Genomic DNA, 20000 nt, shown 5'->3' with positions numbered 1-20000 from the left:
TGTGACTGACATCACTCTACAAGGCCTACCCGGAATGGACCCGGAATGGACCCGGACCCCGGTACCAACGGAATGGACCCGGAATGGACCCGGACCCCGGTACCTACGGCCAACAAGTTAAGCCTACTTCCCGGTGAGGACAGAGACGTCTCCCTTACAGAGACCACTTTACCTGTTATCGAAGTAAACAAAACTGTTTCACTCGTTAAAAACTCTCCAATTGGAAAGTCCATTGACGGTGGTACACAGACCACAAGTGATGAACCTGCCGTCACTTTGGTAAATGTTAACCCTGAATCCTTGTCAGCGGGAAATAGTGAAACAAATGTTAACCCTGAATCCTTGTCAACAGGAAATGGTGAAACAAATGTTAACCCTGTTACTGCTCCCAGTCCATCACGTGGTAAAGCTGGAAATGCAGGAAATGTTAAAATGGATGTTTTACAAGAGACCCCCAAAGTACTGTATACCTCCCCGCCGTTGGAGGTCGATAACACCGATACGGTCGAGGGAAGCGATATCGCTACATCCACTGATGGTGTTTCCGTGTCATCAACTCCCCCGATTATTTCCGTTCCTTCACCAGGAGATGTTCTCACAATGGAAGAGCACATAGACGTGCTAACCAGTACAGATCCGTGTATCAATACTGACGACAGTATCGATATGCAGGACAGTACAAGCTTGTGTGACTCGGAAACTAAAACTGACTCTACTCTGACGAATCTGACCTGGAGGAAGCAAACAGGAACAGTCAGGTGGAAACGGTGGAGAAGCTGACCAGTCAAGGTCCTACCCCCCCCCCCCCCTGAACAAATAAGACTCTTCTAACAAAATACATACAGGAAACGCAATATAAATCTGACGGAATACTTTCCAGATCTTCCGTCCTTCCTTGAGTGTGCTCAGGCTATTGTACGTAAGCCTGACTTATTCGGTTTCCACCAGACACACTGTCACCGCTTAAAAAAACTGATTGCCAAGACAAAAAGGGATCCTAATCAATTATCCCACTTCTGATCTTATTCTTAGAAACTATTATTGTCCTCATGGCCAGTCTCAAGATTGGAATGATAAATGTTAATGGTGGTGGGGGTCCGCTCCGCAAGATCCAAATTAAACAGTTGGTGGAGGTCAACGGTCTCGACATAGCTTTGTTACAAGAGACCCATGCTGTCCGATCTGTTCAGGCTCAGTGGCGACTATTTATGGACAAGGAATGTTTCTTCAGTAACAACTCCACGTCGAAGGCAGGCATCATGCTTGTCTTAGGGAAACATTTCCATCCGTCCTGCCTTAAATTTATGAATATTATTGGTGGACACCTTGCCTCTGTGACCTTCTCTATCAATCAGATCAAGTTCACAATTCTCAATGTGTACGCTCCAAGCAAAAATGATGAGTGGATCTCCTTTTTTGCCGAACTGAGAAAATTCCTGCAAACACTGGATTTACAGACTTGTCTAATTATTGGTGGAGATTTTAACTGTACTATTAATGCTTCATGGGACCGGAACGGGCTGGAACCCCAACCATGTGCCGCCAAACTTTTTGCAAACATCATTGCTAAATATAATCTCCATGATATTTGGCACGTGCAGCACCCTTCTGATCGGTCTTATTCATGGTGTTGTTGTTTAAACAACCACATCTCACTTGCGAGGCTTGATCGCATCTCTGTAAATTCTCATTTATTACATGGAGTTTATAAATCCGATATCGTGCTTTCTGGTTTCTTCGACCATTCCCGAGCTCGAGTCTTTATTCAACTCTCTAAACCACGTCCAGGGAGCTCTCACTGGAAATTCAATAACAGTTTACTAGAAAACCTCAACTTCATTCAGGCCTTTGAATCCTTCTGGACGGCTCTCCTAGAACAGAAGTTAAGCTGTTCCGTTAACCCGCTGATATGGTGGGACTTAGTAAAAACCCAAATTAAAGGGTTCTGTCAACAGTATTGTTTTTTCTCAACAAGGGCTGACCATGAAGTTAAGAAAATATTACAATTAGAGATTTTACAACTCCAACGGGTCATCGGACAAAATAATAGTAACATACAAAAAACCTTAACTGAGAAACGGTCCTTATTAAAGGAAATAACCGAGAGGAATGTACGTGGTGCCTTAGTTCGGATGAGGGTGCGATATCTGAATGAGGCAGACGTACCAACCAAGTACTTATTTTCCTTAGAGAAACGTCTTCCCAGTAAACAGCTTTCTCAGCTGCGATTAGCAGATTCATCCATTATCTTTACACAATGAGAAATCAAACTTTTCGTGAAGGAATACTTTTCAAAAATAAATTCAATGGAACAAATAAATCCTGTCAGTGTTGCCTCGATCTCCGTAGGCCTGCCAGTGTTGTGTGAAGATGGGCGTTCCCAACTGGAAAGACCCATCACCTTTGAACTTGGCACTGCCCTGCACAGCTTTGCCATTTGGAAAGCACCTGGATTGGATGGACTTACAACCGAATTTTACAAGAAGTTTTGGCACTTATTGGGTCTAGAACTCATTAAGACTTTGAACGCAAGCTGCCAGCTTGGAGAGCTACCTCGGAGTTGCCGACGAGCTCTTCTTACCCTCATCCCAAAAAAGGGAGACATGCTGAGTATTGAAAATTGGCATCCTATTTCCCTGTTATGCACGGAGTACAAGATATTTTCAAAAGCCCTGGCATCGTGACTTACTCCTCATTTATCCTCGTTGTTGAAAGAAGACCAATGTTTCTGTGTCCCAAAACGTTCCATCTATGACAACATCTCCTTTGTGAGAGACATCATTGAACTGTGCAAGGAAAACCCTAAAGATTTAGGACTTCTTCTCCTTGATCAGGAGAAAGCCTTTGACCGTGTTGACCATCGGTACCTTTTCGAAGTACTTGAGCGGTTTGGACTTGGTTCAACCTTCATCTCTTATATTAAAATACCATACAATAATATTTATAGTGTGCTTAAGATAAACAATGAACTTGTTGCACCTTTGTCTATTAACAAGGGAATTAGACAAGGTTGCCCTCTTTCCGGGTTGCTTTATGCTCTCTCTATCGAACCCCTACTGGTTTCTTTGCGCTGTAGACTAACAGGGGTTAGTTTGTCCCAGCTTGAACGGCCCATCAAGGTAGTGGCATACGCCGATGACGTGTGTGTGTATTCGTACAAGATATCAATGACGTTATCATCGTTCATTATTGTTTGTCCTTATTTGAAAAGGCTTCTTCAGCCAAAGTAAATTGGAACAAAACGAGCGCCCTTTGGCTCAGTCCGTTGTACGACCTGGCGCCAAGACTTCCTGCTCCATTGTCATGCGCCAATGATGGCATGAAATACCTTGGAGTGTTCTTAGGTAATAATACCACAGTAGCAAAAAATTGGGCTGGTCTGCTTGAGTTTGTTGAGGGTAAACTGCAAAAATGGAAAGGTCTAATCACACAACTGTCATATCGTGGAAGGGTCTTGGTCATCAACACACTGGTGGCCTCAACCTTATGGCACAGGTTCTTCGTGCTGCATCTCCAGCGGTGTTGCTTCAACAGCTCCAGAAGTGCTTCGTGTCCTTTTTCTGGCACGGAAAACACTGGCTGCGACCTCGGGTCCTCAGTTTACCACTGACCGATGGAGGACAAGGCCTGGTTGACATAAAAAGCCGGCTAATGGCCTTTCGACTCTCGGTTGCTTTTCGCATGCTATACACGCGACCCTCTCCACAATGGGTCAACGTCGCTCGTCACCTTTTGCAACAGGCTGGGAGGCTAGGCTATGACCACTCTCTTTTCCTCATGGACCTTTCCAAAATTGACACATCCCCCCTCTCTGGTTTCTATCAGAGCATACTAAATGTGTGGCAAGCTCTGACAATAACAAGAGCTACACATTCTTACACAAAACAGATGTTTCTGGAAGAACCTTTGTTCTACAACTCCCTTTTCCATGATATGTCTGCTGATAGGTGTTTTATTCAACGCTTTACCGCCAAGGGCGTTAAATCTGTCGCAGATCTTCTCAGCCCAAACGGCAGCTGGATCGGAGCTGATGCATTGGCAAGCCTGGTCGGCTTTGGTCGAGTTCAAAGGTCGAGGTGTGCGATCCTCTCGAATCGTGGCATGCATATTATGTAGTGTGCTTTGGACATGTACACAGCTCGCACCTGCTTGGGAGCAAGACCACCAAAGCAATGAACACAATGCACATCGAATACCTTCTCTCTCTCCCTTTCTTGAAATCGTATGTGTTTTTTTCTCTTGCCAGCCCTCTTCCTTGTCCTCCTTTTAACGTAGGCTTCAATAGCCTTCCCAAACAAAAAGACCTTTATTTGGGTTGTGCAAAATTTCTTTCGCAACGGCAAATAACACAGCAGAAGGTTCGATGGAGAGACCTCTTACCTTGTTCTCCCCTTTATTTTCCTAATTGGAAAGGTTTTTATCACCCTCCTGTACCACCACGACATGGTGACCTCCAATGGAGACTAGTACACTGGATCCTTCCTTATAATCACTTGTTACACCATTTTTCAAATCTGCTTGTAGATGAATGTCCTTTTTGTAAGAAATCTGAAAACCTTTTTCACATCGATGTTGAATGCCAATGGTTGGCACCTTTATTTATTTTACTTCGGAATTGTTTTGTGAGGTTTGGTTTGATTTTTAACACTTGTGTGTTCATCTCTGGAATGGATATCCCACACAAAAATTCCAATGCTGTGTTAGCCAATTTCCTGCTTGCTCAGGCAAAGATGGCAGTATATAAGTCAAGGAAAAGAAAACTTGATGGTGTTGGAGTAAATGATGAAGATGCTTTGTTTTTGTTCCAAAACCTTGTAATAAGTCGTGTTAAATTGGATTTTGCTTTCTTTTCAGTAACGCGAAGATGACCACAGTTCGAATCAAAATGGTGTATAAAGGAAGTTATTTGCAAAGTCCGAGAGGAATGTTTATCCTTTTGTAAAATGTTTGTACATAATCCACCCGATTCATCCTTTCCTTTCTTCAGAAACAGTTTCTTGGTTTTCCATCTTTCTCTGAAATGAAAATGTAACTCCCATTTGGGGGCTTTCTTTTCTATTTTTATAATAATAAGATACAAAAGTCTCTCTCCACCCCCCCTTCTTTCTCTCCATCTCTCTCTCTCTCTCTCTCTCTCTCTCTCTCTCTCTCTCTCTCTCTCTCTCTCTCTCTCTCTCTCTCTCTCTCTCTCTCTCTCTCTCTCTCTGTGTGTCTCTGTCTCTGTCTCTGTCTCTCCCCCTCTCCCTCCCCCCCCATTGCTTTCTTCAACCTTTAATTGGACAGTTTATCCTTCAAAACCTTTGTTCAATCAAAGCTCAGAGAAGATTCGAGTTGTTCTCTCATCATGATCTGGTGTGGGCAAGTTAAAATCTCTCACAGTGGACGGGGCATCACGAAAACCACTCCCCCAACTTCAAAAAGTTTCAAACTAATCATAAATATATATTTTTTATCCGAATGGAGAGTGTTATCAAGATACTCTCCATCATCTGACGTCCAACTTAATAATTTATCACTTTTGTCATGTGAATTAATATTTTAAATATTTCTGTTGAACTTACAATATGCTCTTCTCTTGGGTTATGACACCACATTTATGATTCATAAGTTCTACTTCTGTGTGGAACTGCTTGTCGTGTTTCATCTGAAAAATCAAATCAAAGTCTCATGACTCCGATGAACCACTGTAGAGGGCACTTTGGAGTTACAAACAACCAAAACACAACCCACCATCCACCATCCATCATGCATTCCCTCGATTTTTTTTTTCCACCGACCTAATGTGGCCAAATTTCCTGGGCTTCTCATGTTTATATAATACCTGCATCCAAGGTGAAAAACAACAATCAGCCACTTTGGCTTGCCAGGTGTGATCTATTACATTACTACTACTGGTTATTTAATAGTCCAAAATATTCCCACCTGATTGCAGGGTCGACCGGGAAGGCTTTTTAAAGAATATTTACTTGTTTTTCATGATCCAGCTGGCCAAGCCTGACGTTCGACTGAAGGTACCAGGAATATGTAATTTCCTCAGGGTGCCGGTGATAACTCGGCTACTCCTCAGCAAGGACACCATGGGATCTCTCATGTCCACAAACGACTAGTGCTGGCAGAAGGGTACTTCCAAGGGACGGTGCAAACATTGAAGCCTCGCCGTGCATGTGAAACACCAGGATGATGGTTTATAGCTGGGCTGAGATTCGACCCGAAGCATTTCACCGACTTCGCAAGGATGACAGGGTGAGTCAACCCCACTTGGTGTTAATTCAACGGTTGACAGGGGCTCGAACTCAGGGCCCTAATAGGCCAAGCAAGCCACCCGAGCCACGAAGCCAACACCAGGCTTCAGCATTATTTAAAAATGTATATATAAAATAATAAAAAGCGGCTTTAGAGGAGAACACTGTCTCTTAAATATTTATCTCTACAATTTTTGAAAAATAAACGGGGGTGGGGGGGGGTAGAGGGGTAAGGATAATGTAATCAGCTCTGTCTGTCTGTTCGTCCGTCATGTTTTCTCCTCCTAAGTGTTTGTGCAGAAATTCATCAACCTTGGTAGTTGTGATCACCACGTGGCACAACGATGCAAGAGCAGGATCATTTTGGCCCTGTCCCCCTGGGGACTGGGGTGGGGTCAAAAGGTCAAATACCAAAAAATGCAATTCCGATCACATTTAAAACGGTCTTTTAATGAAACATTGTAAACGAAATCAACATTTGGGGATGCATGACATATGTACTATTTTTTTTTTTTTTGATTTGACACCCGGTTCATGCCCCAACAAGTGTGGACCGAGTTACAGAGGTCAAAAAGGGGGAAAAAGTTTTAACTTCAAATTCCATATTGAGTCTTTCCTGGTGGAACTTTTTGCATCTTTCAACTTTGCCGAAGGTGGGAAGCATTGAGGTTTGTGATGGTGTGGGGATTTGTGATGGTGTGGGGATTTGTGATGGTGTGGGGATTTGTGATGGCGTGGGGATTTGTGATGGTGTGGGGATTTGTGATGGCATGGGGATTTGTGATGGCGTGGGGATTTGTGATGGTGTGGGGATTTGTGATGGTGTGGGGATTTGTGATGGTGTGGGGATTTGTGATGGCGTGGGGATTTGTGATGGTGTGGGGATTTGTGATGACATGGGCTTTTGTGATGGCGTGGGGATTTGTGATGGTGTGGGGATTTGTGATGCTGTGGCGATTTGTGATGGGGTGTGGATTTGTGATGGCGTGGGGATTTGCGATGGTGTGGGGATTTGTGATGGCGTGGTGATTTGTGATGGCGTGGGGATTTGTGATGGCGTGGGGATTAGTGATGGTGTGGGGATTTGTGATGGCGTGGGGATTTGTGATGGCATGGGGATTAGTGATGGCGTGGGGATTTGTGATGGTGTGGGGATTTGTGATGGCGTGGGGATTTGTGATGGCATGGGGATTGGTGATAGCGTGGGGATTTGTGATGGCGTGGTGATTTCTGATGGCGTGGGGATTGGTGATAGCGTGGGGATTGGTGATAGCGTGGGGATTTGTGATGGCGTGGGGATTGGTGATAGCGTGGGGATTTGTGATGGCGTGGTGATTTGTGATGGCGTGGGGATTTGTGATGGCATGGGGATTAGTGATGGCGTGGGGATTTGTGATGGTGTGGGGATTTGTGATGGCGTGGTGATTTCTGATGGCGTGGGGATTGGTGATAGCGTGGGGATTTGTGATGGCGTGGGGATTTGTGATGGCGTGGGGATTGGTGATAGCATGGGGATTTGTGATGGCGTGGTGATTTGTGATTGCATGCAGATTTGTGATGGCGTGGGATTTGGGATGGCGTGGGGATTTGTGATGGCGTGGGGATTTGTGATGGCGTGGGGATTAGTAGATGCGTGGGGATTTGTGATGGCGTGGGGATTGGTGGATGCGTGGGGATTTGTGATGGCGTGGGGATTTGTTAGCGTGGGGATTTGTGATGGCGTGGGGATTAGTGGATGTGTGGGGATTTGTGATGGCGTGGGGATTTGTGATGGCGTGGGGATTTGTGATGGCGTGGGGGTTTGTAATAGTGTGGGGATTTGTGATGGCGTGGGGATTTGTAATAGCCTGGAGATTTGTGATGGCGTGGGGATTGGTGGATGCGTGGGGATTTGTGATGGCGTGCGGATTTGTTAGCGTGGGGATTTGTGATGGCGTGGGGATTAGTGGATGTGTGGGGATTTGTGATGGCGTGGGGATTTGTGATGGCGTGGGGGTTTGTAATAGTGTGGGGATTTGTGATGGCGTGGGGATTTGTAATAGCCTGGAGATTTGTGATGGCGTGGGGGTTTGTAATAGTGTGGGGATTTGTGATGGCGTGGGGGTTTGTAATAGCCTGGAGATTTGTGATAGCGTGGGGGTTTGTGATAGCATGGTTATTTGTGAAGGTGTGGGGATTTGCGATGGCGGTGCGATTTGTCATCACACACACACACACAAGCATTTTAAGGCCATTTTCCCCGCTAAAGCAGGGGTTCGCCTTGCGGGCCCCATGACAACCTTTTCCACTTTACCCTGTTTTCTGCATCTCCCCTTCTTCATCCCCTTCCCCACATTTCCTCTTCCACCACCTTTAGCCAAGTTTTTAATCGGTCTTCCCCGTCCTCCACTTCTGACTAGTCATTTCCAACTCTCCTCTCACCCAGTCACTTTCATCCTTCCTCAACACATGACCCAACCATCTCAACCTGTTTCTCTTCACAACATCCATCACAGACTCTATTCCCATCATCTTACGCAGGTCATCATTTGTCTTCCTCTCTCTCAACGATACTCCACACATCCACTGAACTATTCGCATTTCCACCCTTTCCAGCCTTTGTTGCTGCTCCATGTTCAGTACCCATGTCTCACTCCCATAAATCATCGTACTCCTCACACATGTAGCATACACCTTTCCCTTCAGCTTCAACGACACTCCCCTCTTTGTCAGCACGCCTCTCAGTTCCCGAAACGTCTTCCATGCACATCTCACTCTAGCAACCGTCGAAGAGTCTGATCCACCTTCTCCATTCAGCATGTCTCCGAGATAGCAAAATGTTTTCACCCCTTCCAGCTTCACACCATCTCCATGATCCAACTCAACAATTCCTTCATCTGCTGCTCCCTCGACACACACCTTACACTTGAATGTAGCTGCCACACTGGTGAATGACCCTCTCACCCCACTACATTTTCGATGAACCCATTCAGCACACATTGTACACTGAATGGAGTTCACTCCGACACCCTTCTTGCACACAGCACATGGCCATTTCCCAGTCCTTTCCACCACACCACATGCTTTACCACATGCCATCACCTTCGTCTTTCCGATATTCACCTTCAAACCTTTTGCCTCCATACATTCCTTCCACTTGTTCATCTTCTCCTTCAGTCCATCCATACTCTCTGCAATCAACACCAGATCATCTGCAAACAGCAGCTCCCACGGTAAACCCTCCTTTACCCTCCGAGCCAGCACCTCCATCACAACTACAAATAGAAGTGGACTTAGTACCGACCCCTGGTGCACTCCCAGCTTCACTTCAAACTCACCACTGTTCCCATCCTTCGTCCTTACAGCTGTGCGTGCTCTCTCGTACATGGCCATCACTACTCTGATCAACCATTCCTCCACTCCTAACTTCCTCAATGCCCATGTCATTACTTCGTGTGGAACCTGATCAAATGCTTTCTCGAGATCAACAAACCCAAAAAACAACTTCTTCCTCTTCTCCATGTACTTCTCCTGCAACTGCCTTACAATAAAAATTGCATCTGTCGTTCCTCTTCCTGGCATAAATCCAAACTGCATTTCATCAATCTTTACCTTCTTCCTTATCCTCTTCTCCAACACCCTTTCCAATACCTTCATTCCATGCTCCAATAACTTTATTGCTCTATAGGAGCCACAGTCCAGAGGGTCACCTTTCCCCTTGTACAGAGGGACGAGGGTACTCAGTTCCCAATCCACTGGAATGCGGCCTTCTTTCACCACCAGATTACAGATCTCTGTCATTCTCTTCATACCCCAACTTCCCGCTGCCTTCAACATATCTCCCACAACTCCCGTCGGCCCTCCTGCTTTTCTACTCTTTATTGCTCTTATAGCTTCCTCAACTTCCTTGTCAGTTATCTTCTCTGCTGGTCCTAAAACTGCGTTACTCTCGATGTTTCTGTCCCATTCATTTTCTACATTAAACAGCCTTTCCATATAACTTCCATTTTCCTTTAATTCCATCTTAGTCCACAACGATTTGTCCCACTTCATCCTTCAAGCAACTCACCCCCATCACATCAAACCTCTCTCTCACTCTGTGCTTTGCAATCCTGAATACCGCTCTCTGACCCTCCTCCGAATCCAAGCGTTCTCCAAACATTTTCCTATGGGCCTCCTGCGCCTTTGCAACCTCTTTCTTTGCAGCCTTCTTGGCTTCCTTATAACTTTCATGTGCTGCCTCTTCTTCCACCGTATCCTTTGCCTTTTGCCATTCCTTGAACTTCTTCCTCTTCTCTTCAACCGTCTTTCCAACTTCATCATCCCCACACCATGTTTCTGAGTGCCTCGGTGGTCCTTTTGTCCATCCACGTACCTCACCAACGGCTCTCAATAGACTAACTTTCATTGACATCCAACCACTTTCAAGCTCAACCACATCATCTTCAACCATACTCAGCCTCTCTCTTAATGCTTCCTTCACTGTCGCCTCTTTCAACCTCCACACCTTCATCCTCGGTTGGTACTTCACCCGCCGAATTCTCCGCGCACCTTTCACCCTTATATCGCAGACAACCAGGTGGTGCTGCGAAACAGTCTCCTCCCCTGGGATCACCTTTGTGTCCCAGAGGTTTCCCCTATCTCGCCGACGCACCATCAGGTAGTCAATGGTTGTCGTCAACCCACCTGACGTGTATGTAATAAGCTTATTATTCGCTTTCTGGAATTGAGTATTACAAATCAACAAATCAGCTCCATCAGCAAACTCCAAGATCCTTTCACCTTCTCCATTTCTCACACCATATCCATAACCCCCATGGACTCCCTCAAAACCATCTGGACTCCTTCCCACATGTCCATTCAAGTCTCCTCCAACCACAACAACTTCCTCATCTTTCACATTTTCCATCAACTTCTCCATCGCACACCAGAACATGTTCTTCTCTTCATCGCTTCGACCGACCTGCGGGGCATATCCCGAGATGACGTTCACCAAGAGATTTCCGATCACAATTCTCACCATCATCAACCTTTCACTCGCTCTAGTCACACTCACTACACTGTCTACAAACTCCTCAGAAAACATGACACCAACACCATGCACGCCTTCCGGGCACCCTTGCCACATAAACTTGTACTTCTGTCCCTGCCTACCCTTCACCATTCTCGCACCACTTCCCTTCCATCGTGTCTCCTGCACACAACATATGTCCACTCTTCTTCTGACCAATGTTTCAACCACTTCTCCAGATCTCCCTGTCATTGTCCCAACATTCCATGTACCAAACCTCTGAAACCGATCTCCACGTGGGGCATCAGACGATTGGTCATCATAAATGGAAAAATTTCCTCCCTTGCTTCGATCGGGTTCCCCACCTTGAGTTTTAACGAGAGGGGGTGAGGACCCCCACGGGGTACTTCGGGCTGTACCCTGCCCATCAGTTGTACTCATCATGGTTTCCTTTTGAGGCGATGTTTTTTATGGCCGGATGCCCTTCCTGATGCCAACCCTTTTAGTCACCTTTTACGACGCGCAGGGATTGTGATGGTGTGGAGATTTGTGATGGCATGGGGATGTGTTGGCATGGAGATTTGTGATGGCGTGGAGATTTGTGATGGCATGGGGATTTGTGATGGCGTGGAGATTTGTGTTGGCATGGAGATTTGTGATGGCGTGGAGATTTGTGATGGCATGGGGATTTGTGATGGCGTGGAGATTTGTGTTGGCATGGAGATTTGTGATGGCATGGGGATTTGTGATGGCATGGGGATTTGTGATGGCGTGGAGATTTGTGATTTGTGATGGCGTGGGGATTTGTGATGGCGTGGGGTTTTGTGATGGCGTGGAGTTTTGTGATGACGTGGGGATTTGTGATGGCGTGGGGATTTGTGATTGCGTGGGGATTTGTGATGGCGTGGAGATTTGTGATGGCGTGGGGATTTGTGTTGGCGTGGAGATATGTGATGGCATGGGGATTTGTGTTGGCATGGAGATTTGTGATGGCGTGGAGATTTGTGATGGCATGGGGATTTGTGATGGCGTGGAGATTTGTGTTGGCATGGAGATTTGTGATGGCATGGGGATTTGTGATGGCATGGGGATTTGTGATGGCGTGGAGATTTGTGATGGCATGGGGATTTGTGATGGCGTGGAGATTTGTGATGGCATGGAGATTTGTGATGGCGTGGAGATTTGTGATGGCATGGGGGTTTGTGTTGGCATGGAGATTTGTGATGGCGTGGGGATTTGTGATGGCGTGGGGTTTTGTGATGGTGTGGAGATTTGTGATTTGTGATGGCGTGGGGATTTGTGATGGCGTGGGGATTTGTGTTGGCATGGAGATTTGTGATGGCGTGTAGATTTGTGATGGCATGGGGATTTGTGATGGCGTGGGGAATATGTGCTGGCATGGAGATTTGTGATGGCGTGGAGATTTGTGATGGCATGGGGATTTGTGATGGCGTGGAGATTTGTGTTGGCATGGAGATTTGTGATGGCATGGGGATTTGTGATGGCGTGGAGATTTGTGATGGCATGGGGATTTGTGATGGCATGGAGATTTGTGATAGCATGGAGATTTGTGATGGCATGGAGATTTGTGATGGCATGGGGATTTGTGTTGGCATGGAGATTTGTGATGGCGTTGGGATTTGTGATGGCGTGGGGATTTGTGATGGTGTGGAGATTTGTGATTTGTGATGGCGTGGGGATTTGTGATGGCGTGGGGATTTGTGATGGCGTGGGGATTTGTGATGGCGTGGGGATTTGTGATGGCGTGGGGATTTGTGATGGCGTGGAGATTTGTGATGGCATGGGGATTTGTGATGGCGTGGAGATTTGTGATGGCGTGGGGATTTGTGTTGGCATGGAGATTTGTGATGGCGTGTAGATTTGTGATGGCATGGGGATTTGTGATGGCGTGGGGATTTGTGATGGCGTGGAGATTTGTGATGGCGTGGGGATTTGTGTTGGCGTGGAGATATGTGATTTGTGATGGCGTGGGGATTTGTGATGGCGTGGGGATTTGTGATGGCATGGGGATTTGTGATGGCGTGGGGATTTGTGTTGGCGTGGAGATATGTGATGGCGTGGGGATTTATGATGGCATGGGGATTTGTGATGGCGTGGGGATTTGTGATGGCGTGGGATTTGTGATTGCATGCTACCAATTTTGCTCTCACTCCATTTTCCATAAAGTCATTCCGAATCCGAATCCCTCTCTATTTGCAATGAACTAAAAACTGCCCCTTGGTGCTGCATGTTGGAGCTTGACATCCTTTGGGATGAAGACATCAAGCCGGCTGTCTCGTGTGCATCTAATTTGTGAACATTCAAAACCCTACTGTATATCTCTCCAAGCCAAGTCTATTGTGTACTCGTACTTAAGATAATTTTCCAGCATTGGGACGACTTTTACCTTGCCAGAAATGAATTGGAATCCACAGGAGTCTCACAAATTCACGAAATAATTTTAAAAGGCCTCTCTAGTGAGGCACCTGAACATCTTCCTGTCAATATTATGTACTTACATTTGCCATCAACTCATTCTTTCCGACAATTAAAACTTTTTGATACTTCAATGAAAAATTAGCATTACCTTTATGTATTGTGGATGAAATAATACCTGTATTTATTGTGGCCATAATGGTACCTGCGTATGTCGTGGCTAGAGCTACCTGCACGTACAGTGGCCAAAATGGTACCTGCTTGTAATCTCATCAAATATCCTGCCCTTCTCTTTGCAGCTCGTCAATGTTGGCTGGGGTCGTGGTTTCTGTACTGTCGCTTGTTGTCGCCCTCTTCATTATGGGCTGCTGTTGCTGCTGTCCAGCCTGCTGTCTCTACAAACTTTGTGGTGACAAATCCCCTCAGAGTATGTGCACCACGAGCAACTTGCATTGCTGTTATTTATGGAGTTTATGGTGATGGTTGTTGATGGTGTTTCGGATGCAGCCTGTGGCTGCTGGTTGCATCATTTTCTGGAAGCACCGCTGTGCCGCCGATGCAGTGCCCCTGTTGCCAGTAAGCTCGTACTCATTTTGCCGATCTCAGAAGGATGACAGGCTGAGTCAACCCACCTGGTGTTGTTTCAACAGCATGTCAGGGGCTTGAACTCAAGACCCTAAGATCTTAAGATTTAAGTCAGTCACCTTCACTGTTAAGCCAAGACCAGGCTTTCTGGTGTAGGTGCTGCTTGTGGAAGGAAGGAGTTTGAGTAACCGTTTGGAAACATAATTTATTTCGGTTGTCCCACACTTCAGTAAATGAATGAAGTCAACACTACGTTCATTGAGGCATGCTAACCGCCATGGGAAGCAAGAAACTGATGTTTCGGACATTAACCCTTCGTCAGAGCATTAAGGAGTATGCCATACAATCTTTGAAGGTTGTATAATTGTGGACGTTGATAAAGATCCCATCTGGTATCGTTTGAAATGTGGAAGCCACTGTGTGTTGGTATACTTCCCCATTTCCCGACTTGGGGTTTGTTGTATCAGCTGCAATTTACCTGTTGTAGTAGAGTGCTGAGGTGTGACAGCCTTGATGAGTCAAATGGCCTTTACCTGGGCCTTAATTTCATTGTTTTTTTTTTGATAATGTCTCTCATTGAGAAGCTTGTACATATGTTACAAGCTGGACAAGATTAGGAGCCATCAGCATACTTTTAGATGATTAACAACAATGGTACAAGACAATGAACAAATCAACACAGCAGGTGGGATTTTAACCTGGGATCTCAGCATCAAGGGCTCAGATGGAAACGGCAGACAAGCCAACAAATGAGATTCCTTACAAATATTCCATTGACCTTCGAGTAAGATGGGGCAAGATTCCCTGTTTGAAAAGATGGGGCAAAACCCCCCTTCCCACCCTTTTATAAGCCCCCAACTTTTGTCACATATTGTTGTGTTACAGCCTGAATTTAAAATTGATCAAATTCAAGTGTTTTGTCACCGATCGACACAAAATACCCTATAACAACAAAATGAAAACATGTTTTTAGAAATTTTCACAAATTAATGAAAAGTTAAAAGCTGAAACGTCTTGCATCAATAAGTATTCAACCCCTTTGCTCTGACACTCCAAATTGACACTTTGCTATGACACTGCAAATTGAGCTCAGGTGCATTCATTTTCCTTTGATCATCCTTGAGACGTCTCTACAACTCGATTGGAGTCCACCTGTGGTCAATTCAATTGATTGGGCATGGTTTAGAAAGAAACACATTTCTATATAAGGTCCCACAGTTGACAGTGCATGTCAGAGCAGAAACTCCACCATGAAGTTCATGGAACTGTCCGTAGACTCTCAGATAGAATTGTGAGGAGGCATAGATCTGGGGAAGGGTATAAAGCTATTTCTAGTGAGTTAAAAGGTCGCAATACCACAGTGAGCTCCATCATTAAGAAATGGAAAGAATATGGAACAACCCAGACTCTTCATAAAGCTGGCAGTCTGACCAAACTGAGCAACTTGGTAAGAAGGACCTCAGTCAAGGAGGTGACCATGAACCCAATGACCAATCTGACAAAACTACAGAGTTCCTTGGCTGATATGGGAGAACCTGCTGGAAGGACAACAACCTCTGCAGCACTTTACAAATCTCGGCTTTATGGGAGAGTGGCCAGATGGAAGCCACTCCTGAGAAAAAGGCACATCACAGCATGTCTGGAGTTTGCAAAAAGGCACATGAAAGACTCTGAGAGCATGAAGCAAAATATTCTGCAGTTTGATGAGATGGAAATTGATCTCTTTGGCCTGAATGCAAAGTGCCACATCTGGTGGAAACCAAGCACAGCTCAGCATCCATCTAACACCATCCGTATAGTCAAGCATGGAGGTGGCAGCATCATGCTATGGGGATGCTTCTCAGCGGTAGGAACTGAGAGACTAGTAAGGATGGAGGGAACAATGAATGGAGCTAAATACAGGAAAATCCTTGAGGAGAAACTGATTCAGTGCAAAAGACCTTTGACTGTGGTGAAGATTTACATTCCAACAGGACAATGACCCCAAGCATACAGCCAATACAACACTGGAATGGCTTCAAAACAAGAACATGAAAGTCCTTGAGTGGCCCAGGCAAAGCCCGGACTTGAATCCCATAGAGAATCTGTGGAAAGACCTAAATATTGCTGGTCACCAACATTTCCCATCCAACTTGTCCGAGCTTGAGTAAATCTGCAAGGAAGAATGGGAGAAAATCCCCAAATCCAGATGTGTAAAGCTGATACAGACGTACCCAAAAAGACTTGAAGCTGGAATCGCTGCCGAAGGCACTTCTACAAAGTTTTGACTCAGGGGGTTGAATACTTATGTAAATTAGATATTTCTGAGCTTCATTTTCTATAAGTTTGTAAAAATTTCGAAAAACATGTTTTCACTTCGTCATTATGGGTATTTTGTGTAGATCGGTGACAAAAAAATTGAATTCAATCAATTTTAAATTCGGGCTGTAACACAACAAAATGAGACAAAAGTCAAGGGATGTAAGTACTTTCTGAAGGCACTGTAGCTTCAGGCTGGGGCATTTATATATGACACATTTGCAATCTTTCTAGCTGGAAGCAGTCTTGGCATAATTAATTAGTTTTCTTTGTTTTACAGATAATACCTCAAAGTTTTTTTTTTAATAATGAGAGCATTTTAAATGCAATGAGCATATCTTTTTTTTATGTTAAATTTTTAACTTTTTAAAAAAATGCAATGAGCATGCCAATTTCACAAACAAGGTCATCATGACAGATGAGGCACACTTTGATTTGGCAGATTTAACTCCACAAGCTTTATTTCTGAAGGGCAAAGTTTATAAGGAACATCCCACATCGATCGATGAATTGAATGCAAACATCACTGCAACCATCAGCTCTATTGATCAGGAGACATTGCTTGCGGTAATGAACAATATGATGATCCGCTGTCCTGAATGCACAAATTCGAAAGGGGCCCATTTGTCTGCTGTAATTTTTAAGAAATAAAGAATCAAAATTGATTTAGAAAACGTGAAAAATGTGGCCTATGTTTTATAGGAATTTTATTTTATTTGGTTTAGAAACAAAAGTTATAAGGATAATAAAACCCCCAGATATAAATGCCCCACCCTGTAAAAATCACCAGACTTGGTGGTGTAATGGTTATCGTGTCTACTCCAAGGCAGGGAGGTCAGTGATTCAAATCCCAGCTGAGCCACACCAAATAATTATCCTGTGCATGTGATGTGAAAAGTGCGATTAGGCAACTGGTTCATGTCTGTTTGTCTTATCATTTCATAATTGAGTAACAGTTTATTTAAATGCATGCCATGTTTAGGTATATAAAGTAGCCTAATATGTCCTTCAACCATAGCATGGCATTCTAATCAAATAAATAAGATTCATTGGATGTCTGTCTGTTTGTGGTTTTTACAAACACCGCTGGGCCACCAAACACCAAATTTGTCATACAGAAGAAGTCTGACCCGGGGGTTGTCCTCAGTGTATTTTCATCCACAAACTCAGTCTTTAGAGACCACGAAGAACCATAAGACATTTTGTTTTTACATGCTTGAGAGAAGACTTTATACATGATTGGGAGATAAGACTCCTTAAGACCCAAAATACCTACAAGACCCTTAAGACCATTGACTTCCCCAAACACAAGTAAGACTATTTAAAACCCCGAATACCTCAAAGACCCTTTGGACCACAAAGACGGTTAAGATCCATAAGACTCTTGAAGACTCCAAAAACCCCAAATACCCTTTACGACACTTAATTATTTTGAAGACCCTTAAGATCCCAAAAACCATTAAGACTTTAAAGACCCTTAAGAACTGTAAGACGCCAAAGACCCTTGAAGACCTCAAAGACCCTCAACACCCCAATGACCTGGAAGAACCCTAAGACCTCAAAGACACTTACAACCCCGAGACCCTTGAAGATCCTGAAGATCCCTTTACCCACTGGTGTTCTGGCTGTCCTGCCTCTTACACAGTCCCCGCACCTCCCCCCCCCCCTCACCCCATCGGTTCTCCAGCCTCCGATCCACCTGCCTAATTTTCAGCTCTGACGGCTCTCTTGCTTCTCCCACTTCTTAGTACCACCCCATCACCTGGGCAATACCGGATAACCCTGCCAGTTGCTATTTTTAATTTTATTTGTTCCTTCCTTGTCCATTGCACTTTATTCTGAAGGATTACTGCTGTTGTGCCATTGCAACTGCGACATTAAAGCTCCAGGTCCTGCTTCCTCTTCTTCAATTGTTTAAAGGACATGTTTTAAAGCTCATATTCTTATGATTAAACGGACATTAATTTTTATTCCAAGTCAATTGATTATTACCTTTACAACGGTACCATGTGTTGTTATTCTACTGCAGCAGGAACCCTTTAGAATAGGACAGATAGACGTGAACACACACAAAACACACACACACACACACACACACACACACACACACACACACACACACACACACACACACACACACACACACACACACTTCTTTTAGTAATACAGGTATAAAATTATTTCAGATGTGATGCAAAGTAGCCTTCTTGTATGATGATATTCAGGTCTGAAAGTAGCCTTCATATATTTGCTAAATTTCTCGTACATGCAGAGATTGCACCTCCAGATGCAGTTACTGTTCCGATCTCCGAGGGGAAGACGACAGCGGAAGCAGGGCAAGCAGAACCACAAACTTCAAAACCAGAGTCTGATGTGGATCCTCCTCCTCAGGACTCCACCCAAGGTACAAATGGACAATGAAAACATTTCTAAGACAGTGGTGATACGATGGCCTTTTGTGGGGCACAAAGGTACCATTTAGTTGAGGATTGGCACTGATTGCTGGATTACTCCAGGAATATATGATTGTCTCACCAGAACTATAACAAACATGGCTATGCTGGGGCCTTTTATCAAAAGCCATTTGTGATTGATAGTTTTAGTCTCGAAATTATGTTGACAAGTCGTGGTATCAGCAAATACAATACAGCATTATCATTGAGGAATCACCAACAGGCCGATGGATGGCAATATGGATGTCATGTCCGGTAATCTCCCTCATCCGGAAGGTAACCCGGAACGGAATCCCACACCTGTAGTCCCTTCCCGAAGACCCTAACCCTAACCTTAACCCAAAACAGCTTGACAGATGACACACTCATCAGTGGCTGCTCCCCTTTCAAAGTTGAAGGATACAATGTATTGTGTCCATGTCAGACAACATAATCCATTGAAGAGCAATGACAAGGTTGCTCATATATATATATATATATATATATATATATATATATATATATATATATATATATATATATATATATATATATATATATATATATATATATATATATATATATATATATATATATATGTATATATATATATATATATATATATATGTATATATATATATATATGTGTATATATGTATATATATGTATATATATATATATGTATATATATATATATATATATATATATATATATATATATATATATATATATATGTATATATATGTATATATATATATATATATATATATATATATATATATATATATATATATATATATATATATATATATATGTATATATATATATATATATATATATATATATATATATATATATATATATATATATATATATGTATATATATATATGTATATATATATATATATATATATATATATATATATATATATATATATATATATATATATATATATATATGTATATATATATATATATATATATATATATATATATATATATATATATATATATAT

General features: G+C 43.6%; 1 protein-coding gene across 2 annotated transcripts in view; it reads left to right on the top strand.

The window, feature by feature from the left end:
* LOC147008823 (protein shisa-4-like) overlaps positions 1 to 20000 on the top strand; it is a 116180-nt gene that overhangs the window by 7958 nt on the left and 88222 nt on the right. Inside the window, exons 1-3 of one of the 2 annotated variants that reach the window (XM_085863876.1) lie at positions 1 to 133; positions 13968 to 14095; positions 18824 to 18955. The exon at positions 1 to 133 is cut by the window's left edge and continues 208 nt beyond it. In XM_085863876.1, coding sequence (XP_085720002.1) covers positions 84 to 133; positions 13968 to 14095; positions 18824 to 18955 — 310 coding nt within the window. In that variant the 5' untranslated portion in view covers positions 1 to 83. The remainder of the gene's footprint in view (positions 134 to 13967; positions 14096 to 18823; positions 18956 to 20000) is intronic. The other variant, XM_085863875.1, reaches the window with a different exon arrangement.

This window comes from Eptatretus burgeri, chromosome 18 (assembly GCF_056783735.1).
Source record: "Eptatretus burgeri isolate ZD-2024b chromosome 18, Ebu_testis_v1, whole genome shotgun sequence".
Taxonomy (NCBI): Eukaryota; Metazoa; Chordata; class Myxini; order Myxiniformes; family Myxinidae; genus Eptatretus; species Eptatretus burgeri.
The sequence above is the reverse complement of the archived record's forward strand: the minus strand, read 5'-3'. Positions and strand labels throughout refer to the sequence as shown.